General features: G+C 34.0%; 2 protein-coding genes across 2 annotated transcripts in view; both read right to left on the bottom strand.

The window, feature by feature from the left end:
• Positions 1 to 1,365: 1,365 nt before the first annotated feature.
• Positions 1,366 to 2,661, bottom strand: LOC142350024 (peroxisomal membrane protein PMP34-like). The gene has a single exon (XM_075401928.1). It carries the CDS (start codon positions 2,608 to 2,610, stop codon positions 1,435 to 1,437), a length of 1,176 nt encoding a protein of 391 aa, XP_075258043.1. The 5' UTR covers positions 2,611 to 2,661; the 3' UTR covers positions 1,366 to 1,434.
• Positions 2,662 to 11,031: 8,370 nt separating this feature from the next.
• The window catches only part of LOC142349838 (syntaxin-1A-like), a 59,099-nt gene continuing 43,042 nt past the window's right edge, over positions 11,032 to 27,088 (bottom strand). The window contains exons 5-8 of the mRNA XM_075401642.1: positions 19,785 to 19,802; positions 14,646 to 14,756; positions 11,857 to 11,994; positions 11,032 to 11,465 (exon numbers count right to left, since the gene is read on the bottom strand). Coding sequence (XP_075257757.1) covers positions 11,367 to 11,465; positions 11,857 to 11,994; positions 14,646 to 14,756; positions 19,785 to 19,802 — 366 coding nt within the window. The 3' untranslated portion in view covers positions 11,032 to 11,366. The remainder of the gene's footprint in view (positions 11,466 to 11,856; positions 11,995 to 14,645; positions 14,757 to 19,784; positions 19,803 to 27,088) is intronic.

Genomic DNA, 27,088 nt, shown 5'->3' with positions numbered 1-27,088 from the left:
ATGGAAAACTCGCAATGGGCAAGTCATAAAAAGCTAAGAAACTTGTTTAAGACTAAGAAAAAAGGAAAACTGCAAAAAAAAAATTGGTTTAAAATTTCTCAATTTTTCTGTCAATTTTCCAAAGAAAAGAATGATTTATACCAATAAAACTTTAGTCAAATGGTAGCTGAATATTCCTTAAGTAACAAGCTTCCATTCAAATCCCACTTAAAGCATTAATACAAAAAAACAGACAAAAAATCATTAAATTTTTTCTAAAAATCAGCAAAACTGATCAAAACCCTCCAAATTAGCATTAAACTCAGAATTAACTACTTGAAACCTTCAATTCCTATCAAAACAAGCATACAATTAATACAATATCATAATCAAACCTCTTAACCATCAAAAGTTGCAAAAACTGCTTTTAAAAGCCGCACATGAACAAAAAAAACTTCGCTCGCTTAGAGAAAATTTTTTCACACATCAATTTCTCGCTCTCTCAAAAACAGCGGTATGAACAAAAACCATTCTCTTTTCGCTCCGCTCTTAACTTTTGTTCAGCCCCAAAATTACCCCAAATTTTTTCACGAGTTTCATTTCCCGCTTCAGAAATCACTCGAATAAAATTGATTAAAAAAAGGACTTCTCCAATACTCCTCTTCGAGTCGTAATAAAAAAGGACATCTCCAAAGCTCCTCTTCGAGTCGTAAAAACACAGCACCCAATACAATTCAAATCCTTTGATTTGTAAAAAAAATTAGGAGCGCTATAATAGCCGACTGAGATGAGGGCGGCTATTAAAAAATGTAACAAAATGATGGTTCCGAACTTTTCACCATAGTTGCTTAGTCTGAGAAAACCGCAGCCACATTTTCTCCAAAAAATGATATAAGACGTTCACTAAGCATAAACCGACTAACATCAGAAAAATTGCTCTTGAACGGCAGGCGGGCAATTTAATTCATAGGCCCAGATGAATTATTATGGTGCGCCAATCATGCCCTTGTAATTTACCAGCTTATAATTGCTTTTAATTTAGCAAAACTTAATTTATGAAAACGTACTTACATCACTCAACTAAAAAAAAGTCAGGCGAGAAAAAGTTACGTCACGCGAGAGGTGAAATCGAAAGAGTGTCCTGCAACAAAGAGTAAAAACGTTTAAGCAAAAGCTTTGCATTATAAAATAGACGCCTTTACAATAATTGCTTTAAATTTCATTCGAGAGCAATTAATGACAAAAAGAACTCTTTCTTTCAGAAAAAGAAAAGTTTCTGATAAGCTTCAGAAGTATGTTGAAATATTCTGTTCTACACAGACTACAGCGAGCCGTCTTGTTAATCATAATTCTTTTCCTCGACCATTTCTAGACGCAGAACATCAACCAAGAGCAAAATAAATTTTTACAAAATATAGAACTGTCATTACAACAAATACAATACAATATGTTCATCTACCCTTGTTTGTCTAATACAAATCTGAGAATTTTGGCATTAAGTTTTTCGTATATTACAAACATGAACGCAGCAGTTAACACTGTTTGCCATAATTTCACTTCTAATCCATGGAAGAGCCCTCCGATTCCTTGGGTTCTGATTATATTCCTGAAGTAAGATAGCATGGATATCTGGAGCTCTTTGTTATCTTTGTTCAACCACTTCGCTCTAAGTCTGTTTTGCAATAGCTGCAGTGGATATGTTGTTAGGGAAGCGATGCATTTCGCGAAAGCGCTTATAACAAACAGATAGAAGGTTCCCTTTGAACCCGAATTTTCGCCTAGATTTGCCTTAAGAGACTCGTAAACAGCCCATTGAATTGCCGGGTTGAACACCAAGATTAGCGAAGGTACGGTTCCCGACCACAAAGCTTTAATGCCTTCTCGCTTGGCAATTTTTAAGACACAGTCGATCAAGCCTTTGTAATAAGCTTTCTGCAATTTACCATCAGAGTCAGATTTGTCAAATTTGGACCCTTGCAACTTGATTCGTGTATTTGCGACCCAAAGCGGGGTGGTTGTCAAGACGTTGATAGTTCCTGAGATCATACCTAACAGGAGGTTCAAAGCAGGACGTTGTGTGAATCCTTGCTCAAGTGCAAGTTTCTTCAAAGCATTGTACGAGTAAAAGTATATAAAATTGGATACGCAAATACTTTTATTTACAGCTCCAAGGCCGCTATAAAGACCAGCAACTCCCCGTTTTGCGATAACTTCTTGCGCAATTTGGATCCACTCTTTGTTGATTCCATGTTTTCGTTTTGCTTCGTGAACTTTCAGGCTCTTATCACTTTGGGCATGGTCTTTCCCAGTGGAAGTACTGAGCTGTTGATGGGTTCTAACAGTATCTAGTGGAAAAAATATAGACAAGGCTACGGTAGAACCCAAAGCACCCGATAAGGCGTGTATAAGATTTTCATAAGAAAGTAGAACTGATGATAAACTGTTACTCCGACTAGATGAAGACATTGTGCACATTAAGCAATCACTATCAGCAGTTTGAGTTTGCCACACGTAATAACATAGCACCAATACAGCAATCCACGATCTGAAAGACGAAATGTTAAGATTGAGATAAGAACTTAAACTCATTCGAACCTGCCTGATTATTAGGCCACGTAAGCACTTCTCCATTTCACTGTACAAATGTAATTACTAATTTTAACTGCAGAATAATTGCTTTATACAGGTCATGTTGAACAAAATAAAACAACTTTCGCATTCTGAAAAGAGTTCTTTGACTTATAAGAGTAGAAAAACAATTCTGCTGATATTCGTTGAACAGATTACAAAATTTTTAGAAAAAAATGGTAACAATACATACATACACAATCAATATCGTTTTGCATCAGCTATTATCTCTGCTTCAAACAACTCGAGTAAAGCTGAGAGAACTAGTTTATTCGATTGTTCAACTAAAACAAAAAGTCAACCAAAGATAATTATCCGATTTGCCACACAAGCGATGAGGACGAAAAAGTTGTTCTTTAACTTAATTGTTTGAGAACAAAAGCCGACATTCATTGATTAACATTTATAAATGTTTGATTCGTTACTATAAACCTCCTATAGCGATCATCTTAACCTCCAAATTTCAATTTTTGAACACATTAGGCTATTCAGCATTTTTTCATTCAGGACCGAAAATTCATTCTATTGACTTGTCTATTTCTTACACCGATGATTACAATGCCGCTTTCTATACAAACTTTCACAACCGGAAAGTTTCAAAACATTAATGAAAAAAAGACTTAGATAACAGGGAACCAAAGTCACAACTTTCCTAACTGCGGTGACGTCATCACTGGATTTAGAAAGATTTATCTAACTGATGAATTGTTTCTAAGGCTGCCTTCAAATAACCAAATAGTCTTTTTAAAGAGATGTCCTTAGCTGACCTAATCTCTTTTATTAGCAAAAACTTCGCGCGTGAACTAAAAATTTACTCGAATGATTAAACGATCTCACTCCAATAAAACCAAACACTGACGTCAGGCATTCATCTCAGTAGTAAAAAGAAAGAAATTAAGAACGAAAATCTGGTGAATTTTACAAACATTTAGCAAAATCTTTACTCCAAAAAGTCTGAATCCGAAATTCTGAACTCTCAAAAGATGCAAACAAATTAAAATACTCAGAAGTAGCGGCTCTAAATCAATTACTCTCAAGAGAACTTGTGCAATGCTTCTGGTCGAATGATGAACTATAGATTAGACAAACAGATAAACATTCAGAAAGATATTCAGAGAAAAAACATTTCGGGGAAAAAGGCTCAGAAGAACAAGGAGGCTCGTTAAAGTGCGTACGCACATAATGTTCCGACCCCGCTCATCCACATTCTTGACTTAATTGGCTACCAAATGATGAAGAGATAGAAAACTTTCAAAAACATATATATCGTTCAAAAAACAAACAATGGAATACAATAATGCCATGCTAGAGGGCCGATGAAAGTTGTTGATAACAGGACTACTAGTAAGGACAATAGAAATCAAACAACAAACATTACTTACGACAAAAACTCGATGTCTATAATAAAAATCATAACAAACTCGCATCAGGAAAAAACCAAACAAAACAATTTAACCTATACTTCACTAGAAAAGATATAGGACCTGTTTTCGATGCGACAGAATAACAGGTCAGCAAAAAGAGCGAAGAAGTTTAAAAATACGTTTATTTGTGCAAAAAAAAATTCATTTCACCGTAATTAATGTCATTAGATATCAACTGAAATAACTAAATGTTCATTTAAATCTCCATTGAAAGCTATTAAGACATGTAATTATCCAATGTTTAATTGCACAAAATTTCAAAGTCAATGGGACCAACGATTATTGTTATAAATTAAAAAGAAAACAAATAATTTAAAATGAACAAAAAAAAATAAAAAAATCTCACGCATTTTATGAAATCTCGTAGTAACCGTAGTAACAAAGCCGAGAAGCAAATGTTTGACGCTTGAAGCGAAAACCATTTAAATTAAACTATAGCTCACTTGAAACGGATTGTGGCCTATGCTTACAGAGACTGAGCTTTAACCGACCAAAGACTATTTGAAAAATGACGAATCTCAAAAACCCAAATATGTTTTTACAAACAAATATTTTCAAAAGTCATAACGGAATTAAGATTTCAACAAAAAGCGATGAATTAGGTTGCAACACCTCAGGAAGCCAATTGGGCCTGTTAAAAAAGAGACTAAGTCACGACCCCACAAAATAACATTAAATATATAAAAAAAGCCAAAACTTCAAACCATTTTAAGGCATCACACTGTTCATGCCAGTATAAATAAGATGTTACTTGCAACAACTGTAAACAATCACTTTCTATTCATCTTAACATCAACAAGATTTCTTTAAAAAAGGGCAAAGTAGATATGACAACAAAAAGAAACCCAAAAATTGAACAGTATAGAAATCTCGAAAACTTTTTGTGAAACTAAATGGTCGACGTAATGAGTCACATCGAATAAAAAAGCGCGAATAAAACGTTTGAATCAACAAAATAAATTGAGACATATAATTAGTCAGATTGAGTTACAGGGCGACGAAAATGAAAGGAAAACGAGACAGTTAAAAAAAACCTTTTTCTAAAACTTTAATTTGAAAGTCATTGAAATGAACAGCTCAAAACTAAAATCTTTACCCAGGTTTTGATTTATACGTTCTGGGGAAGCAATTGAGACCTTTCGTTATCAGATATATGGCGTACAACAACAAAAAGAAAGACATACAGTAAAAAAATCCACAAAAATTATCGAGATAACTGTCTAAGCCCAAAGAACATGAACTATTCAACAGAAACAGTTAACATAACCAGATACGCCTTTTTCCAACGCTGGTTATTTTCCTTACTAAGCCTCCCGTCAATTGGTGTTGTCAAAAATGTGATAATTTGACAAGGAAACAAAATGAACTCATAAATTATGCAATTAAGCTCAAAAACAAAAAAAAAGAGAACACGTGTATCAAAACAAAGAAACCATTAGTTAAATATCAAAACCGTTACCAAACATCAATATATAACTCACAGGAAAATAAATTGCACCTGTTTTTACTGAGACTGCGCTCGAAGTTGAGAGCAATAAGACAAAGGAGTGGCAAAGTTAAAAAAACACCGATATTTTAAAACAAATATATTCAAAATCATAACAGACATTAAATAGCAACCGAAAGAGTTGTCTAGGTTCATTATATTTACTTGAAAACTAACTGGATCTTTCATTGGGGACACTAAGTCATTGGGCTACAAAACAACAAATGAGAGCAAAACTCAAAAATTCAATAAAATTTTTGCGAAAATAATTGGTCACAGCCATAAAAGCCATGAGCTAAACTCTGAAACTACAAAATAATCTCGTTGCATATCGTTTATTGTAAAAATTATCGGTCATTAATTGAGCCTCGAATTGAAATTCTCGTCAGTAATTTGCATATATAACATTTACGTAGCAAAAATATTTTGAAAAAAAAGGTCGCGTGCCAATAAATTCTAAAAACTTTTTTTTCGTAAGGATACATGTTGAAATCAAGATCAGCCCAGATATTTCTGCGCGTCTAAAAACACTCAAAGGTTCAAACGGTATCGAAACAGTTCCATTTATAATTCAAAACTTTTCAGTTTTTCAAAAATAGATAATGCATTTTGTATAACTATCGAGTTTAAATTTGCAAACTGGCAAAACTAAAATTCCGGAAGATTCTTAAAGTCAGCGAGAGTACAACTATCTCTTTTTCGAGCTTCAAAAGAATATGGCCGCAGTTTTATGGTGTCTACTTCCAGCAAATTTAAAGCAATTGGTTTAAAAAAGCAAAGCAAATTTGGTCTCATATGTGACGAAAAAAGTCTGAATTTAGAAAAAAAATAGCATAAAATCAATGTTCAACTGCACAAAACTTCAAGCCAATGGTATCAAAGGTTATTGCTATAAATTAAATACTTTAAAATGTACAAACTGACAAATACTTTAAAATGTACAAACATAGAAAAATCTGACATTTTATGAAATCTCGTAGTAACAGTAGTAGCAAAGCCGAGAAGCAAATGTTTGAAGCTTGAAGCTAAAATCTTTATTAAAACTAAACTATAGCTTACTGGAAACGGGTTGTGGCCTATGCTTACAGAGACTAAGCTATAAACCGACCAAAAAACTATTTAAAAAAATGACGACTCTCAAAAACCCAAATATGTTTTTGAAAACAAATATTTTCAAAAGTCATAACAGACTTAAGACTTCAACAAAAAGCCATGAATTAGCTTGCAACACCTCAGGAAGCCAATTGGGCCTGTTAAAAATGAGAATAAGTCACGACCCCACAAAATAAAATCAAATATAAAGAAGCTAAAACTTCAAACAAATTTACGACATCATACCGTTCATGGCAGTAAAAATATAAGATGTTACCTGCAAGAACACTAAACAATCACTTTTTAATCATCTTAATATCAACAAGATTGCTTTATAAAATGACTACGTAGATATTACAACAAAAAGAAACCCAAAAACTGAACAGTATAGAAATCTAGAAAGATTTTTATGAAACTAAATAGTCGACGCAATCAGTCACAACGAAATAAAAAGCGCGAATAAAATGTTTGGATCAGCAAAATTATTTGAAACTTCTAATTAGTAGGTTGAATTACAGGGCAACGAAAATGAGAGCAAAACGAGACAGTTGAAAAAATCTTTTTTTATATTTAATTTGAAAGTCATTAAAACGAACAATCACAAATTGAAATCTTTACCCAGGTCTTTTACCGTTCAGATATATGGCGTACAACAACAAAAAGAAACACATACATAGTCAAAAACAAAAAATCCAACTATCATGAAACTAAATGGTCGACGCAATCATATAACCAAGCACGGATAAAATGTTTGAATCAACAAAATAAACTGAGACTTCTAATTAGTGAGATTTAGTTACATGGCGACGAAAATGAAAGCAAAACGATTTAATTTAAATTGAAAGTCAATAAAAAAGAACAGCCATAAACTGAAATCTTTACCCAGGTCTTTTGCCGTTATCAGATATATGGCGTAAAACAACAAAAAGAAAGACATACATAGTCAAAAACAAAAAAAAAACACAAAATTTAGCGAGATAACTGTCTCAGCCCAAAAAGCAAACTACACTACAAAAACAGTTATTATATCCAGATACGCCTTTATCCAACGCTGGGCAGTTACCTAACTATTCTTCACTTCAACCGGTTTTGTCAAAACGGTGATAATTTGACAAGGAAACAAAATGAACTCATAAATTATGCAATTAAACTCAAAAACAAAAAAGAACACGTGTATCAAAACAAAGAAACCATTAGTTGAATATCAAAACCGTTACCAAACATGAATATATAACTCACAGGAAAACAAATTCCGCCTGTTTTTACTGAGACTGTGCTCGAAGTTGAGAGAAATAACAAAGTAGTGGCGACGTTCAAAAATCACCGATATTTTCTTAAAACGAATATATTCAAAGTCATAACAGACATTGAATAACAACCGAAAGAGTTGTCTAGGTTCATTATACTTACTGCAAAAAGTAACTGGATCTTTGATTGGGGACACTAAGTCATTGGGCTACAAAACAACAAATGAGAGCAAAACTCAAGATGTCAATAAAATTTTTACGAGAACAATTAGCCATAAAAGCCCAGAGCAAAACTGAAACCATAATATAATCTCGTTGCATATCGTTTATTGTAAAAAATATCGGTCATCAATTGAGCCTCGATTTGAAATTCTCGTCAGTAATTTGCATAAATAACATTTACGTAGCGAAAATATTTTGAAAAAAAAAGGTCGCGTGCCAATAAATTCTAAAAAAAATTTATCGTAAGGATCCATATTGAGATCAAGATCAGCCCAGATATTGCTGCGCGTCTAACAACAATCAATGGTTCAAACGGTATCGAAATAGATCAATTTTTTGAAACAAAATTTTTCAGATTGTCAAAAATAAATAATGCATTTTGTATAACAATCGAGTTTAAATTTGCAAAAAACTGGCCAAACTAAAATTCCAAAAGACTCCTAAAGTCAGCGGGAGTACAACTAGCTCTTTTTCGAGCTTAAGAATATGGCCGCAATTTTAAGGTGTCTACTTCCAGCAAATTTAAAGCAATTGGGCTAAATAAGCAAAGCAAATTTGGTCTCATTTTTGACGAAAAAAGTCTGAATTTTGAGAAATTTAGCATAAAATCTAGCCAAAAAAGGCCAGATTTTAGCAAAAAATCCATATTAGCAAAAAAACGAAAATTTGGTCAAAAATACCGAAAGTGTGAATAAAAACAGATGAATTACGTCTAATATTCACAAAACTTTAAGCCTCAATAACTCCCTATAAAAAACGAAAATTGAAAAAATCTTCAATTCCATATTCTACGCTGGAGGGGCTTAATAAAAATACCGCTCACATTTCTCTACGTTGATTATATCGATCGGCCAAAATTGTCTGAACAAAAAAACCAGTTGAGTATATAGTTCCTCCCCCATTAAGGTGGGTCGGAACAATTAAAAGTCTGCCAGTTTACATTTCAATCCACAAAACTATCTAGTGACAGCTATATTGTGACACAAAATGACATTTAAAAAAATGTTCACAAAATCTCTGATGACATCTGTTATCAACCACTGAATTTCAATGGGGTTCAGGGCACATTAAACAACAAATATAAACCGACTAACGTCGGAATACCTGCTCTCGAATGACAGGCAGCGCAATTTAACTCAGGGGCTGTAACCCAGATAGATTTTTCATTATGGGCTGAAAAACATCCACCCACGGTTGGATTGGAACCCCCGACTTCCCGAGTCCGCTTCCGTCACCTCGACAGACGTATGAACCACTCGACTATCAGGGACTTGTCATCACGCCTCTAACAATCGGTTTTATTTGAAAAACAAACTTTATTTCGGAGTGAGAGGAATTAAAATCACTTAAAAATCGAGAATTGCGTGAAAGTCACTTCAGAAGTAAACGATTATACTAGAAGAAAAGCGCAAAACGGTCAAGGAAATATTTGCATGAAAGACACGTTTACAATAATTGCTTCTCATTCGAGAGCAAATAAAACGGATCGAAAACGCAGAAAGTTAAAAACTATTAAGAAAAACATTACTTCTTTCATTCCAGTAAATACTAGCTTATCAATCATTCAAGTTTCTCATTTTAGGAATAGGAGTATGTCCAAATTAAAAGGTCTACACGGGGAATTGTACGAAACACCTGAGAGCCACAAAAACCATAAAACAACCGACTGACGTCTGGCGAATTGCTCTAAAAAAGGTGGCTTGGTTAATATCTGGATGCCATTGGTAGGGAGGCTTTACTCAGGAGGTGTGATGAAGAGCAGGGTGGGTGATTCGGCTGAGCGTACACGGTTACCAGTGGAATCAGGTAGGGTTGAATCAAATAGAAAGATCACCAAAATTAACCCAATAGAGAGACTACCTTCCATTAAGAATCTCTCTATAGACTGTAAAAAATTAAAAACTGATTTTTAAAAAGCTGCCGAAATTGCTGAATGATTGTCAAGCTCAAATTTTCATCTTCAAGTATAAAAAATGCTTCAAATGGTTAAAAACAGACCCAAATGGATAAGTGATGGCTAAAATTTGTGAAAAAAGCCTAATTCTCAAAAAGTTAAGTTGCAACTAAAAATTGCTTTAAAATGCTGTACATAACCAAAAAATTGCTCTGGGTAAATTATTTCCACGCCAACTCTTCTCACTCTCTCTCATATTAATGTACGAACAAAAACTACTCACTTCTGTTCTCACTTCTGAATTTAGTGTCGGCAAAAGAACATTACGAATTGCTTCCTTGTGCGTCATTTGCGCCATTTCAAACGACCTCCAGTTCCGACCACTATTTTCCCTTCAAATCGTAAAATTAGGAAGCAAATAATAGCCAGTTAAGAAGAAAACGGCGGCAATTAAACACGACTGCTTTTTAGCAAAACCTATTAAGTTTTACCTATTCTCAAAGGAAAACAAATTCAACGGGTTTTATCTTTGGGATTATTCTCTTCCGGTAAATTCGGAGCGAAAACATCTTAGAGACCAGTAGAGATTTACAAACCGCCTCTAACCTAATGCTATCGGTCTCTATCGGCCGAACAGTCATTAGAAAACTCAAATTGGTCAGATGAAATGTACGTATGTAGAAAGTAAGACCATTCATATAAAAAAAAATCAATTTCTCGCCGTGAACTGAAACATGTCTACAGTCACATTTATAGCAGATACTTTTATGTAACCAATATCTTCATCTTGGAACTCACCATACGCAATGATAGTTTTTAAACGCTACCTGAACTATAATTTTTACCCAAATGGTAGCCTTTCAGCTTTCAGTTATAGTTCAAAATTTTACCAAAACCTGAGCTTCCTATTTTAATGCTGCTTTTCTCGCATGCTTATCAGGGCTTGCTTAAGTTTTAAACGCTTGTGAGCTCAAATTATTGCGTTTGATCTAGTTTCTTGATCAAACAAATCAACCTACAATCCAAAAATAGCCATTTCAAAGCAAGAAAATTCGAAAGTTTAAACTTAAAACTCAATTCAAAATCCAGACATAAAATAAAGCACTGTCAACATTTCTATAATGCTCTGATCTATATTATTTACAAAATGGTTTGTAAAACTACGAAAGATAAAACATCAACCGACTAGCGTCGGAGCAATTAAAAATTTATAATGTAAGGAACAAAGAAGAAACAACACACAAATAAATCATCTATAGAAAACTAAGAAACACAAAACAAAAGTATATAGAAATTGCTAGCGCTTGGATGCCACCAACGCTATAATAATGAGCAAAATCAGCTCGTTGACCAATGTCTTGGTTTGAGAAAGCCTAATCAGCTGTGAAGATATCTCAAAAGGAAATGATTCCCTTGCTCTGCATGTAATAGACGGCAAATCCAACCCCTCCTCCAAGTAGGATCAGCAACAGTATTGCAATCATCACCTGTTTCTGAAACAGAGAGAGGAAAGGTCACAAAATTACGATAACGTTATTTAGATTTCTTTCTTTTTATCAGAGCCTGTGTAAACAAATTAATCCGTGCATTGAGCTCAAAATGGCTTTCGTATCCATATAAAAGATGAGAGACTGCCAAAAACCGAGACAGAAGTTCTACTAATAGTGGCTCTCGATGCTGAACGATGATATTGTTGCCGTTGCGCATAATTTTCATATCCCATAATTTTTCATCAAATTGTTCTCTTCAGGTCAAGCAAAAAATAAGACGTCAAAGGCACGTTTTCAAATTCCAAATATTTAGCAACCTGCAACAAGCATCTTAACCAGGTGCAAGAATAATCGACTCGGGAATTTTGAGCCTGTGTAAGTGCAGCATGCTTACTCTTCTGGCCGCCCTGGCGTATAGCACAGCCTGTCTGGTATCTTTGGTTGCTTTCCTCACCAAATCAACTGAGTTCTCAATGTGCAGTTCCACACTGTCTAACAACTCTGTCTGGTCTTCAACCCACAGAGCCAAATCCTATGAACAAAATCGAAATATTTCAGAGGGATTTCCAATAACGACAAAAAAGCAGACAAAAAAATGTCAAAACTCATCTTGATTAAAAACCAAAGGCGAAAATCATTACCAAAAAAATTCTAAATGTAATTTTTCGGTACCCAACACATAAAATTGCCTTAATTACGCCAAAAATAATTACAATAAATTGATGAAACGACTTAGACCAATACCCGGCAACTTTCCCTCTCGCTTTCTTAGATCGGTAACATTTATCAAACATAACAGTCAGCTTATCGAAAAGCTGCAATAGCTTTGTAGACTTTAAGCTCTGAAAATGCCAAACATAGCCGGCAAATTGACCGAAAATCGCCGCCGTTGACCCGTCTCACTTTCATTGTGAATAAAACAGAAAAAGAAAGAAATACGAGATAGAAACTGACAGAATTTTACAGAGTCAAATTGTCCTTATTTGGTTTGCAAATTTTGCATTGTCGGTTAGATTCTGAAATTATACTTAATGTAGCTTTTAAACTGAACGCTATTAAGCATAATACTAACGCCAGCATAATGAACTTTGACAACTTAATACACCATGACTTAACGACCATGATTTATGTTTATCCCGTTTCTTTCGATTTCGCTCTTTTAACTTTGACCGTATTCACTAATTTGCGTAATTCAATGTGTGAAAGAATTTTTAATCCATTCAGTTGAAACAGGGAGTGAGGTAAACAGAAGTCAAACGTGAAAATCGTGACTTATGTAAAATGAAAAACGTGATCAAAAGGTAAAGCGAATTAAAAAAAAAACCTGACGTACAATTCAAAGAATTTTCATTGACTTAAAAAAAACTAGACCTAGAAAGGAGCATGATTGAATTGGTAAAACCATTTTCAAAATATCAGACGAAAAAACTGAAAATCAATTTCCAAATGCCGCATGTGAACAAAAACCACCAGTGAGAAAGAGAAATTTGGTTCAAACAAAATACTAGCCTAGAATGAACTATGAATGGATTGGGAAAAGAAATTAGAAAAATAATCTGATCCAATTAGAAAAATCGAAAAAAAACATTCAAATAAAAGTGAAATTGCCGCATGTGAAGAAAAAATCACTAGCGAGAACGCAAATTTTTGTTCAAACACCGTTTTCTCACTACTTTAAAATTAGAGTAGAAAAATTTCACGCCGCAAAACCACTCGTTTTTTTGCTCCACTTCCTGTTCCGGTGTGACCAAAATCACCTCTCCAATTTCACTTCAAAACTCATGAGAATGTGTGAACAGATCTTAAAAAAAACAGCGCCCCAATACAATTCAAATTCTTTGAATTGTAAAAAAGGAGAGCGCCTTAATAATAGCCGCTGAGAGACTGAGGAGACAGTTGAAAAAGCGAGCGAGGTAAGCAGAAGTCAAACGTGAAAATCGTGATTTATGTAAAACGAAAAACGTGATCAAGAGGTTAAGCTATTAAAAAAAGGAGAGCGCCTAAATAATAGCCATTTAAGAGGCTGACGGCCGATATTCATAATAACGCATTTGTTAAATGAACTTACTTTCCTCATTAAAAGTTCTGCAGAAATGGTCTAACTTTCCTCACCTATGACTTAAAATATTTCGGGCATACATCGCCTTTTTAAAATAGGGACGGCATTTTCCGATACATCAGCTGTTTTCGTTTAATATTTTTCTCGCTTTTGGCTTTGAGAAAGAAGTTTCTTTCCCTTAACCAACAAAAATTTTACATATGACGAAACATCATCCGCCTACCGTCGTACGAAATGCACTCGAACTACAGGCGAGGGATTGGTTTTGGTTGTATCTGACCTACGCATAGTGAAGTTAGCCTCAAAGGACAAGATAAAATCTGGGAGTAAAGTTGGGGTGTAAAAGTATCAGGGTCAAAAATGACCTTTTAAACCACTCAATCGAGCTAAAGAACACTAAAAAATGGTCCAGCGAAAATTGCGCATTGAAAAGAAACATAAACCGATTAATGTCGGAATTGCTCTCGAACAACTGGCGGGGCAAATCAATTCAGGGGCTCTAGCCTAGATACATGTTTCTTTATGGGCGCAAAAATAGTTAACCACGCCGGGATTCGAACCATTGACCTCCGACCAGAAGCACTGCACACTCGGCTTTCAGGTCTTTCTTTTTGCTATGCTGCGCAATCGATTTTATATGAGCAACACGCTTTAGTGAGAACAATAGAGATCACTCAAAAATGAAGAACAAAAGCGTGAAAAAGTCACTTGTGAAGTCAAAGAATGTTTTAGAAGAAAAGCAGAAAAACCATCAAGCGAAAAATCTGCACAAAGAAGACCAACACGTTTACAATAATTACTACGAACTTCGTTCGAGATCAATTAAACACACCTTTACAATAAATGCTTCAAACTTCGTTCCAGAGCAATTAAATAGTGATTCGAAACTTTTTGTTAAGCTCTCTTGAAATCTGAAGATTGGGGCTCTGAATGATTATATAGTGACTTGCCAACCCGCTGTGGTAGTTCGAGGGCAATAGTAGTTCACTGTTTTTTAAGCTTTAAAAACTTGTTTGTCATATGATGGGATGTAACATTATATGTTACATCCTCCTTTTGTTAATTGGACCTAATCTCATGGTCACGCGGTCGATAGAAAGACGGTATTAATGAAAGAAAGAAACCTGGAAGAGTTGGAACAGCTCATCCAATGCTCTCATCAATTTGTCCATTGCTTCGTGCCTTTCTTGAGCTTTCCCTTTAGCCACTACTGCTTCGTCCAAAGTCATTGAAAGCTGAAAAGAAAGACCACGTCATGTATCTATTTGTCTGTGCCTCCGTCTAGCTCACTCCGTTCTAGTGCTAATGCATTTGGTTTTGCCTATATGAACTTTCAGACCAAAGAAAACTAAAATTAGCACATTTGCAGCGGACATCTGTATTAAGGTACTTGAAGGCCGGGATCTCCCATCTTCCAAAACAAAGTTTATTTCATCGCAATCTATAACAACTAAAACAAAACCCTTCTTTGATAATCAATTTAAAATACCAGGCAAATTGTCGAAATTTAGCCGCGATTGATTTCCATCGCTCCGATTGCTACTCAAACAGGGCGACACAGCATGTTTCATTATATAGTAAATCAATGTTAAAATATAGCACCTAGGCGTGAGGGTTGCAAATAATATGCAGCCAATTAGCTGAGGGATACATACAAAAATATCGGAAACAAACAAAGGAAATAAAGAAAACATAGCCGGCAGATTGCCGGAATAGCTGCGAAAGCATAGACCTGCGTGCCATATAATAGAGATAGAAACAGATACAGATCTAAATTGAAAAAAAAATCGACGCCGCTCAAAAAATCTAGGTAAAAAACATTCAGCGATAAATTAATGAAGCTTGTTAAAATTCATACCGCAGAAGCCTCTTATTAGGGACCTTTATTGCACATATGAGTTCCTTTGACCTTAAACAAATTCAAATTAAACTTAAGTTTTAAAGTGCAAAAGTCATTTTATTGAGTGAGGTAAGTCACGTATGCTCAAAATCTAATCACGCAAATAACCTAAAAACTTTCGCTAAAGCGAGTGAGAAATGACGTCACGCGCTCAAATGCTGTTAGTGAAAGGAAGAAGTCATTCAGAAAATTTGACTTTTTCAGCTTTGCTGTGTGAACAAATGTAAAACGAAAAAAGAGCGTCAGACGACGAAACAAAAAAACATAGCAGGACAAGTCCTGACGTACAATTCAAAGAATTTTCATTGACTAAACAGGAAAACTAGACCTAGAATGGTTTATGAGTGAATTCAGAAAACCATTTTTAAAAAAATGAGATCAAAAAAATAAGAAAAAAAACAGAAAATCAGTATCAAAATGCCGCATGTGAACAGAAAAACCCCCAGCGAGAAATGAAAATTTAATTCAAATAAAAAACTAGGCCTAGAATGAGCTGTGAATGAATTGGGAAAACCATTTAGAAAAAAATCCAATCCAAAAAATCGAAAAAACAGTAAAAATCAGAGTGAAATTGCCGCATGTGAACAAAAAACCACTACCGAGAAACCGAATTTTTGTTCAAACACCGTTTTCTCACTCTACTTTAAAATTAGAGCGAAAAAAATTCACGCCGCAAAACCGCTCGCTTTTTCGCTCCATTTCCTGTTTCGGCGTGACCAAAATCACTACTCCAATTTGACTTCAAAAATCATGAAAATGTGTGAACAGATCTTAAAAAAAAAGACAGCGCCCCAATACAATTCAAATTCTTTGAATTGTAAAAAACCAAGAGCACCGCAATATAGCTACGCTCAGCTTACAGCTTCGAAGCTATAATAAAGTAGATCATCTTACAAAGTAGATCATCATCATACAAAAAATATATATAAGTGAGTGATGTTTTGATTAGATAAGATAGTTAGGCTGACTCTTACTAAAGAAAGAGAAGATAAAAGGACCAGTATTGACAACAATTAGCATTAGCAAATCAAAGGTAAAAACAGTCAGGCACTCGAGGCAGCTCAAACTAGTCAATTAGCTTGTAATAAAATCACGTTAAAAAATCTACGTGAAATACACGTAAGCAATTGAAACAAGTTTTCCCGCGCCATCGTCTCAATTTCTTGCCTAACTTAGTCGCATTCCAAAGTTCAAGTTTCTTGCCTTACTTAGTGGCCCTCTCACAGATGCAAAATCTCACTTTTGAGTCCTTCTCAAGTGTTAACAAAAGTTGACCAACTTTTTAAACCTCTGCTTCGCTAAATATGGAACATAAATCCTAATCCTCAGAGGCCTTCAAATAACCACATTAGAGCTTAACATATAAAACTATAAGATTTAAAGTGAAAAATGGCATCAGTTTCGGCGCACTTTTCATTTGACTTTTAGTATTAAATTGCCGCCAATTGAGTTCGACAGCTTGAAATTGTGATTGAGAGAGAATTTTAGATCACGCGAAACGCAAAAAGTCAAGGGCGAAAAAGTCACTCGAAAAGTCAAAACGGTCAAGCGAAAATTTTGCATTAAAAAAGACACACACGTTTACAATAATTGCTTCTCTACAAGAGCAATTAAAAACAACAACAACGACAACTTTCGACTCCTCTATGCTTATGAGTAGTTCTCAACAGTTTCACATGAACATTTATTTTCATGAGCGTCATTGACGTTTACGTCTTATTTCAATAACATTTGAACCTAAAAACGTAGCCAGAATAAAACTGGAAACAAATCAACGAGCTTTTTTTCGCCAAAAACCCATAGTACCGCTAGCATCTATTGCAATAGCTGCAAACAAAATACGTCAAAAACAGAATTAAAAAATATAAATCAAACTCAAAAATTAGAAAAAACAATTCTTGCTTTATATAATCTCATTTCCTTCATCTAATACAGAAATCAGTACACAGATAATGAACTCCTTTGCACTTGCGAATACTAAAAAGCTACAACAAAACAAGGCAGGTCAGAAGAGACTCTCGAAAAACTCGCTCAAAAAAGGAATAAACATAACATTTCTCTCGGTTTTCGTCAGATTTCTTAGTAAAAGAACTTCTTTATACACCAACAGAAGTGCAAGTAATTCTCGTTTTTCCTCAGATTTCTTAGTAAAAGAACTTCTTTATACCAACAAATGTGCAAGTAATTAATAACTTTAAAATTTTACGAGCAATAGGCGTCCAGGTAATTTTCAAGAGGTCAAAAAGAAACAAAAGTGTGGCCTGGAAAAAGCTAAACTACTAAAAATCCGCCAACGCGCACAACAACTCAATCTTTTCTATTAATAGGAAAACATCAAAAGCTAACGCGATAAAGCCTTAGTAATAATAACCAAATAAGAGATTCCTAGCACAAAAGTCAAAAACAAATTACCAAAACATAAATTAAACTAGGGGGATTCGAAACCTCAAACTCCGGAGACCTCGACATAAGCATTCACCACCCGGCTATCAGGGCCTTCCAATTTCCCATGCTACAATCGCTTTAACTCTAGCGAAAAACTTTACTTCGGAGTGAGAGCAAATGAGATCACTCAAAAATGAGGGAGAAAAGCGTGAAAAATTCACTTGAGTGTTCTAGAACAAAAACACAAAAATGGTCACCTGAAAAAAAAGACAAGTTTACAATAAATAGCGCCAAAATTGACTTAAATTAATCAATTGGACAAAAAACACCCAAAAATAATGCCAAATAGAACAAAATGCCACAACGGTTCCAATAAGGGATAACTGCAGCCTACATAATCTACAAACGCTATTAATACTAACATAGCCGGCAGATTTCCGGAATAGGTGCGAAAGAATAGACCTGCGTGCCATATATGAGATAGAAGCAGATACAGATCTAAATTGAAAAAAAAATCGACGCCGCTCAAAAAATCTAGGTAAAAAACATTCAGCGATAAATTAATGAAGCTTGTTAAAATTCATACCGCAGAAGCCTCTTATTAGGGACCTTTACTGCACATATGAGTTCCTTTGACCTTAAACAAATTCAAATTAAACTTAAGTTTTAAAGTGCAAAAGTCATTTTATTGAGTGAGGTAAGTCACGTATGCTCAAAATCTAATCACGCAAATAACCTAAAAACTTTCGCTAAAGCGAGTGAGAAATGACGTCACGCGCTCAAATGCTGTTAGTGAAAGGAAGAAGTCATTCAGAAAATTTGACATTTTCAGCTTTGCTGTGTGAACAAATGTAAAACGAAAAAAGAGCGTCAGACGACGAAACAGAAAACATAGCCGGTAGAATACCGGAAACGAATCAAATCGTCGTGCAAAATATTCTCTACCCTAACTTGGACAAAATCAGAATATCGAAAAAACACTAGAAATAACAAAAGTAGCAGACCAATATAACATAAAAAGCGTTAAAATTCTTTTATTTCAGGGGTGTGGGTAGGTGCTGGTGGGGGGGGGGGGGGTAGTTAGGTACGAGGGGAGGGGGGTGGGTGGGTAGGTACGTGGGTGGGGGGGGGGGAGGGTAGGTACGTTGGGGTTGGGGTACTTTTTTTGGGGGGGGGCAGGGGCGGGGTAGGTAGTTAAATGGGATCAAAGTTTCTCTGACCTCTTCACCTTGAATTATAGACTGTTACCAATTGCTGTACATTACAAACTAAGCTATTGTTAAAGTCCAATGTTCGAAAACAGAAGTCAACAATCAAAAACGGACGTAAAAGCTCGAATAGAAAGAAGTCAAAATTCAAGTCATGAACAAACTTGGTTTCTGCTAAAAAAAACCTGTAGAATCTCAATACTCCTCTTCGAGTCGTAAAAACCTGTAGAATCTCAATACTCCTCTTCGAGTCATAAAAAAACCTGTAAAATCTCAATACTCCTCTTCGAGTCGTAAAAAACCTGTAGAATATCAATACTCCTCTTCGAGTCGTAAAAACCAAGAGCACCGCAATATAGCTCCGCTCAGCTTACAGTTTCGCAGCTATAAAAAGGGAAAAAAATCAAAGTACGTCTATAAAAAGCCAACTAAAAAACATGCCAAAATTGAATATCCTGCTAATGTTCATCAGTCTTCAAAAACCAAATATCGTAAAAAACTTGGGGCGCAATATTAGGCAGTCAACATAACGCTGCTATTAATTGTACAATATGTTAAAAAATCATAACTAACCTGGGTTTCATAAGCAGTCACTGTTAATCGTTAGCAAAGACAGAGACAATGAAAGACACTCGCGTATCATCAATTTTGGTTATTAAGACAAGACCAGCAAGTGGAACTGGATCTGAAAAGAACTGGTTGATTGCACAGGACCAATGAGCAACATGGTTTAAAAACTTTTAAAAATCAGGAAGAAAATTGATACTCACGTAAAGGTTCTCAGCAGCCTGAAACATAAAATCTGTCAAAACATTTTTTGAATTTCCCATTTTTTTTTCTGGGACAGGGGGTTTCATAGATCTGCGTTCAAAATAGGAGCAAAATTGTTAACTTTTTTTGTCTTACTAGTGCCAACATCAAAATTCAGTAGAAATTTTATAATGCCGCAAAGTTCCATACATTAATAATTTGATTTCAAATTACAGCTCTTGAACATCATAAAAATGCCATGAAAATTCTGAGTTTGAATCTCACAACTTTCTTCTTTTTATCAAGTCAATCAATCCTACTAACTGAATGCTGTCATTCGCCAAACTCTACGTATAATTGATGCTGCTAGCAGCCAAGAAATGATGACTAACAGAATACTCTTTTCAGCAAATTTAAAGCCATTTCTAATTTTGATGATCGCACCTGTTGCTTTTATTATCTTTTCAATTCAGCAATTAAAGAACAAACTTCATCTGTCATGAAACTCGTCTTTTTGTTATTTTAAACTACCAGTGTGCAACTGTTGATTTGCGGGGGTCAAACTTTTAGATTAAGAACCGCTATTCGCACCATAAAATGCCTCCTTAAAACAGTTTTGGTGAATCGCACTGACAAGGCGTAAGCCTCCAAGGGGGCTACTCAGCCACTCAATGCACCCTAGCTTTGCCTGTTTATCTCGTTTTTGAGGCCGAAAAGTCAAAAGGGTCCGACGAAAAATTGCTCAAGCAAACAGTCGGACAAAAAAGACGGGACTAATATTACTGCAACAAACTTCACATAATTATCGGTTTTTTGTTTTGAAAGATTTTTGTTAAAAAGGTCTGATCCATTTTCCAGTGAGATATAGGACATGTGTCACTTGCAAATAGTAAAACTGGTTCGCCTTTAATATTTTCCGAAAATCGTTAATATACATTATAAAATTAGTGACTCGAGGACTGTTCTTCGATGGAATCCATGGTTATTTGTCACCCAATCTGAATTTGTGATTCCGTTTTTAACTCATTACTTTCCATTAGATGAAAATGATTACAGGGGTTTTGGATCCCCTACCCAACCGATACTTTGCAATTTTGTCCTAAATTTTGTCCTTTACAATTGAAAGTTTCATTTTGTCCTACAAGTTTGTTTATTGATTCAGTTAATGAAATTACAGTGTCAGTCAGAAATCCAAATTGATTTTTGTTCATTATCCTATGTTCCTCTATAACTTCTAGCATTTGCCTATTCAGCTTTTCTCGTTATAAATCTGAAAAAAGAGTCTCTTTTGTTATGAAAGAAATTGGGTAAAATTTAAAATATTGTTGTTCCGAATTTGGGAAACGTGATTGATTACCTCTTGTTTGAGTTTCGTTTTTACAAATATTCATTTCTGCTTTGAATCATGAAGAGCTTCGAACATTTTTCTACATACTCATCACTTGCTTTTCCCAATTGTCAATTAGCGGCGTTTCTTATTATTGTTCCGAACCCACTTGTGGGGGGGGGGGGAAGAACCATATACTCAAATAGGTTTTTTTAGTCAATTTTGGCCGATCAATAAATTCATCGCACAGAAATGTGAGTGGTATCATTAAGAAACTAGTCCAGAGTAGAATTCAAAATTAAAAAGATTTTTTTGATTTTCGTTTTTTTTTCGAGGAGTTATCGAGGATTGAAGTTTGTGTAAACACGGGATATTTGTTCATTCTTAGTGTGATTTCTCTTCAAATGAAGATATTTTCTATTAAAATAGTATTTCAAACTAAAATTTCTTGCCAAAAAATGAAGCAATTTGTTGCTCCTAATAGAATAAAGGCGATAAAAAGACTAGTTCTTGTCACATAGTTAGCTTCAATATCAAAAAAATTCAAAATTATCTTAGAGTTTTTTTATAAAACTTTTCTACTTCTTTTGCTTTTTCAAGTCACCTAGAGACAAGTCACTTTTCATATCGAGGTTCCGTAAAAAACAAACCTTTACAGTCAAATGAAGCCCAATGAACAAAGAAAAACATTTTCAGTGAATTGCTCATGTTTTTTTTATTCGACTTTTGAGTTTTCGTAATTTTAAATAAAAATTTGAATTTCTTTTTGAGGTTTTGCTAATTTTTTGGAGTCTTATGGCATGGACTCATTGACTAACAGTGCAATATGTTCTGTAATGAGATTTAGGTGAGCATATCCAGTGCTTTGAGTTGACAGCTAATGGCTGTTAGATTTGGTCCTGACCAATTTTCCAGTGAGATATAAGACATGTGTCATTTGCAATTGTAAAATTGAATCGCCTTTCATATTTTCCGGAAAATCGTTAATATACAGTATAAAATTATTGACTCGAGGACTGTTCTTTGAGAGATTCCATGGTTATTTGTCAGCCAATCTGAATTTATGATTCCGTTTTTAACTCATTACTTTCCATTAGATGAAAATGATTCCAGGAGTTTTGGATCCGCTACCCAACCGGTACTTTGCAATTTCGTCCTAAATTTTGTCCTTTACAATTGAAAGTTTCATTTTGTCATAAAAGTTTGTTTAATGATTCAGTTAATGAAAGTACAGTGTCAGTCAGAAATCCAAATTGATTTTTGTTCATTATCCTATGTTCCTCTATAACTTCTAGCATTTGCTGGAGTAAAGCTTACAAGCTGGAGATAAATTCATCGCAGAGAAATGTGAGTGGTATCATTAAAAAACTAGTCCAGAGTAGAATTCAAAATTAAAAAGATTTTTTTGATTTTCGTTTTTTTTCAAGGAGTTATCGAGGATTGAAGTTTTGTGTAAACACGGGATATTTGTTCACTCTTAGTGTGATTTCTCTTCAAATGAAGATATTTTCTATTAAAATAGTATTTCAAACTAAAATTTCTTGCCAAAAAATGAAGCAATTTGTTGCTCCTAATAGAATAAAGGCGATAAAAAGACTAGTTCTTGTCACATAGTTAGCTTCAATATCAAAAAAATTCAAAATTATCTTAGAGTTTTTTTATAAAACTTTTCTACTTCTTTTGCTTTTTCAAGTCACCTAGAGACAAGTCACTTTTCATATCGAGGTTCCGTAAAAAACAAACCTTTACAGTCAAATGAAGCCCAATGAACAAAGAAAAACATTTTCAGTGAATTGCTCATGTTTTTTTTATTCGACTTTTGAGTTTTCGTAATTTTAAATAAAAATTTGAATTTCTTTTTGAGGTTTTGCTAATTTTTTGGAGTCTTATGGCATGGACTCATTGACTAACAGTGCAATATGTTCTGTAATGAGATTTAGGTGAGCATATCCAGTGCTTTGAGTTGACAGCTAATGGCTGTTAGATTTGGTCCTGATCAATTTTCCAGTGAGATATAAGACATGTGTCATTTGCAATTGTAAAATTGAATCGCCTTTCATATTTTCCGGAAAATCGTTAATATACAGTATAAAATTATTGACTCGAGGACTGTTCTTTGAGAGATTCCATGGTTATTTGTCAGCCAATCTGAATTTATGATTCCGTTTTTAACTCATTACTTTCCATTAGATGAAAATGATTCCAGGAGTTTTGGATCCGCTACCCAACCGGTACTTTGCAATTTCGTCCTAAATTTTGTCCTTTACAATTGAAAGTTTCATTTTGTCATAAAAGTTTGTTTAATGATTCAGTTAATGAAAGTACAGTGTCAGTCAGAAATCCAAATTGATTTTTGTTCATTATCCTATGTTCCTCTATAACTTCTAGCATTTGCTGGAGTAAAGCTTACAAGCTGGAGATAAATTCATCGCAGAGAAATGTGAGTGGTATCATTAAAAAACTAGTCCAGAGTAGAATTCAAAATTAAAAAGATTTTTTTGATTTTCGTTTTTTTTTCGAGGAGTTATCGAGGATTGAAGTTTTGTGTAAACACGGGATATTTGTTCACTCTTAGTGTGATTTCTCTTCAAATTAAGATATTATCTATAAAAATAGTATTTCAAACTTAAACTTCTTGCCTAAAAATGAAACAATTTACTGCTCCTAATAGAATAAAGGCGATAAAAAGACTAGTTCTTGTCACATAGTTAGCTTCAATATCAAAAAAATTCAAAATTATCTTAGAGTTCTTTTTTATAAAACTTTTCTACTTCCTTTGCTTTTTCAAGTCACCTAGAGACAAGTCACTTTTCATATCGAAGTTCCGTAAAAAACAAACCTCCTTTACAGTCAAATGAAGCCCAATGAACAAAAAAAAACCTTTTCAGTGAATTGCTCATGTTTTTTTTTAATTCGACTTTTGAGTTTTCGTAATTTTAAACAAAAAATTGAATTTCTTTTTGAGGTTTTGCTAATTTTTTGGAGTCTTATGGCATGGACTCATTGACTAACAGTGCAATATGTTCCGTAATGAGATTTAAGTGAGCATATCCAGTGCTTTGAGTTGACAACTAATGGCTGTTAGAATTGGTCCTGATCAATTTTCCAGTGAGATATAAGACGTGTCATTTGCAAATTGTAAAACTGAATCGCCTTTCATATTTTCCGGAAAATCGTTAATATACAGTATAAAATTAGTGACTCGAAGACTGTTCGTTGAGAGAATCCATGGTTATTTGTCAGCCAATCTGAATTTTTGATTCCGTCTTTAACTCATTACTTTCCATTAGATGGAAATGATTCCAGGAGTTTTGAATCCGCTACCCAACCGATACTTTGCAAATTCGTCCTAAATTTTGTGCTTTACAATTGAAAGTTTCATTTAGTCCTACAAGTTTGTTTAATGATTCAGTTAATGAAAGTACAGTGTCAGTCAGAAATCCAAATTGATTTTTGTTCATTATCCTATGTTCCTCTATAACTTCTAGCATTTGCTGGAGTACAGCTTACAAGCTGGAGATAAATTCATCGCAGAGAAATGTGAGTGGTATCATTATAAAACTAGTCCAGAGTAGAATTCAAAATTAAAAAGATTTTTTTGATTTTCGTTTTTTTTTTCGAGGAGTTATCGAGGATTGAAGTTTTGTGTAAACACGGGATATTTGTTCACTCTTAGTGTGATTTCTCTTCAAATTAAGATATTATCTATAAAAATAGTATTTCAAACTTAAACTTCTTGCCAAAAAATGAAGCAATTTCTTGTTCCTAATAGAAAAAAGGCGATAAAAATACTAGTTCTAGTCACATAGTGAGCTTCATTCAATATCAAAAAAAATCGATATCTATCTGAGAGCTCTTTTTTATAAAACTTTTCTACTTTTTTTGCTTTTTCAAGTCACCTAGAGACAAGTAACTTTTCATATCGAGGTCCGTAATAAACAAACCCTCCTTTACAGTCAAATGAAATCCAATGAACAAAAAAATCGTTTTCAGGGAATTGCTCATGTTTTTTTTAAATTCGACTTTTGAGTTTTCGTAGCTTTAAATAAAATTTTGAATCTTTTTGAGGTTTTACTAATTTTTTGGAGTCTTATGGCTTGAACTCATTGAATAACAGTGCAATATGTTCTGTGAGAGGTCACATCCAATTTCTTCTATTCCAAAAGTAACATATCTACTGATACTATTTGTCACCGATGCTTTGTTTCTTGGACAACATGCGTTTTTATAAACGTTTGTTGAGTGGTCATTTTTTGCGCTTCTTTTTCTCTTCTCTCAGAACAATAATTTCTGCAGCTGAATTAGTAGCAATAAGATTTGAATGAAAAATACATACTATTCAGATAATAGCTAATAATTTTAATGGTAGCAATAGTTTATGTTTTCGCAAATCGTTTCTAATTTTTTAAATTTTTCTTTAGTTCGTTTCTAAGTCTTAAACTACCCAGAGACAAGGCCTTTTGGTTTTATAGTTACTTTTTATTAATTTATCAAAGATCATTCAGTTAAAAGCTAATGATTTTTAAGACTTTTGAAATTTCTTGGTTTAAAAATGTTGATTAATTTTCGAATTTCGCCTCAATGATCCTTCTCTTTGTTGACTTGTAATATAGTCTCATTAAGTAAACTTTCCATCCGCTGTATATTTAGACGAAATTAAGCTTGAGTAATTAAGGTTTTAGATGAAAATGATTCCAGGAGTTTTGAATCCGCTACCCAACCGATACTTTGCAATTTCGTCCTAAATTTTGTCCTTTACAATTGAAAGTTTTATTTTGTCCTACAAGTTTGTTTAATGATTCAGTTAATGAAAGTACAGTGTCAGTCAGAAATCCAAATTGATTTTTGTTCATTATCCTATGTTCCTCTATAACTTCTAGCATTTGCTGGAGTAAAGCTTACAAGCTGGAGATAAATTCATCGCAGAGAAATGTGAGTGGTATCATTAAAAACCTAGTCCAGAGTAGAATTCAAAATAAAAAAAAGATTTTTTTGATTTTCGTTTTTTTTTCGAGGAGTTATCGAGGATTGAAGTTTTGTGTAAACACGGGATATTTGTTCACTCTTAGTGTGATTTCTCTTCAAATTAAGATATTATCTATAAAAATAGTATTTCAAACTTAAACTTCTTGCCTAAAAATGAAACAATTTCTCTTTCCTAATAGAAAAAAGGCGATAAGAAGACTAGTTCTGGTCACATAGTGAGCTTCTTTCAATATCAAAAAAAATCGATATCTATCTGAGAGCTCTTTTTTATAAAACTTTTCTACTTTTTTTGCTTTTTCAAGTCACCTAGAGACAAGTAACTTTTCATATCGAGGTCCGTAATAAACAAACCCTCCTTTACAGTCAAATGAAATCCAATGAACAAAAAAATCGTTTTCAGGGAATTGCTCATGTTTTTTTTAAATTCGACTTTTGAGTTTTCGTAGCTTTAAATAAAATTTTGAATCTTTTTGAGGTTTTACTAATTTCTTGGAGTCTTATGGCTTGAACTCATTGTTTAACAAGGCAATATGTTCTGTAATGAGATTTTAAGTGAGCATATCTAGTGCTTTGAGTGGACAGCTATTGGCTGTTAGACTTTCAAACCAATTTTTCGAAAATATTTTCGAACATTAACCAATAATAAACACATTATCGTGAACTCTATGTCAGTCTCTGTGATGACAGCACCCACTTCCGTCCTACTGTAACCAAATTTGCTGTAACCTAGTTGGCGGTTTTATCTTCTAAATTTTAGTAAAATGACTTTAATGACACAAGACTTCAAAAAATTTGAAAATTTTTTTTGGATATTTCCGTATTTTTGGTAACTTTTCAAATCTTATCACATTATCCTAAAATTGACAGCTGCTATTTGCTTCAAGAAGACGTTCAGTGGATCACAGATAAATTTTTCAGAGAAAAGCTTATGGTTTCAAATGCCTTCGACCTTTTCTTCTTGCACTTCTCTACTGAATTTTTGGTTTTTGCCTGTTTTTGTTGTTGTCTTCA

This window comes from Convolutriloba macropyga, chromosome 11, assembly GCF_964194025.1.
Source record: "Convolutriloba macropyga chromosome 11, txConMacr16.3, whole genome shotgun sequence".
In the NCBI taxonomy this organism is placed as follows: Eukaryota; Metazoa; Xenacoelomorpha; order Acoela; family Convolutidae; genus Convolutriloba; species Convolutriloba macropyga.
The sequence above is the reverse complement of the archived record's forward strand: the minus strand, read 5'-3'. Positions and strand labels throughout refer to the sequence as shown.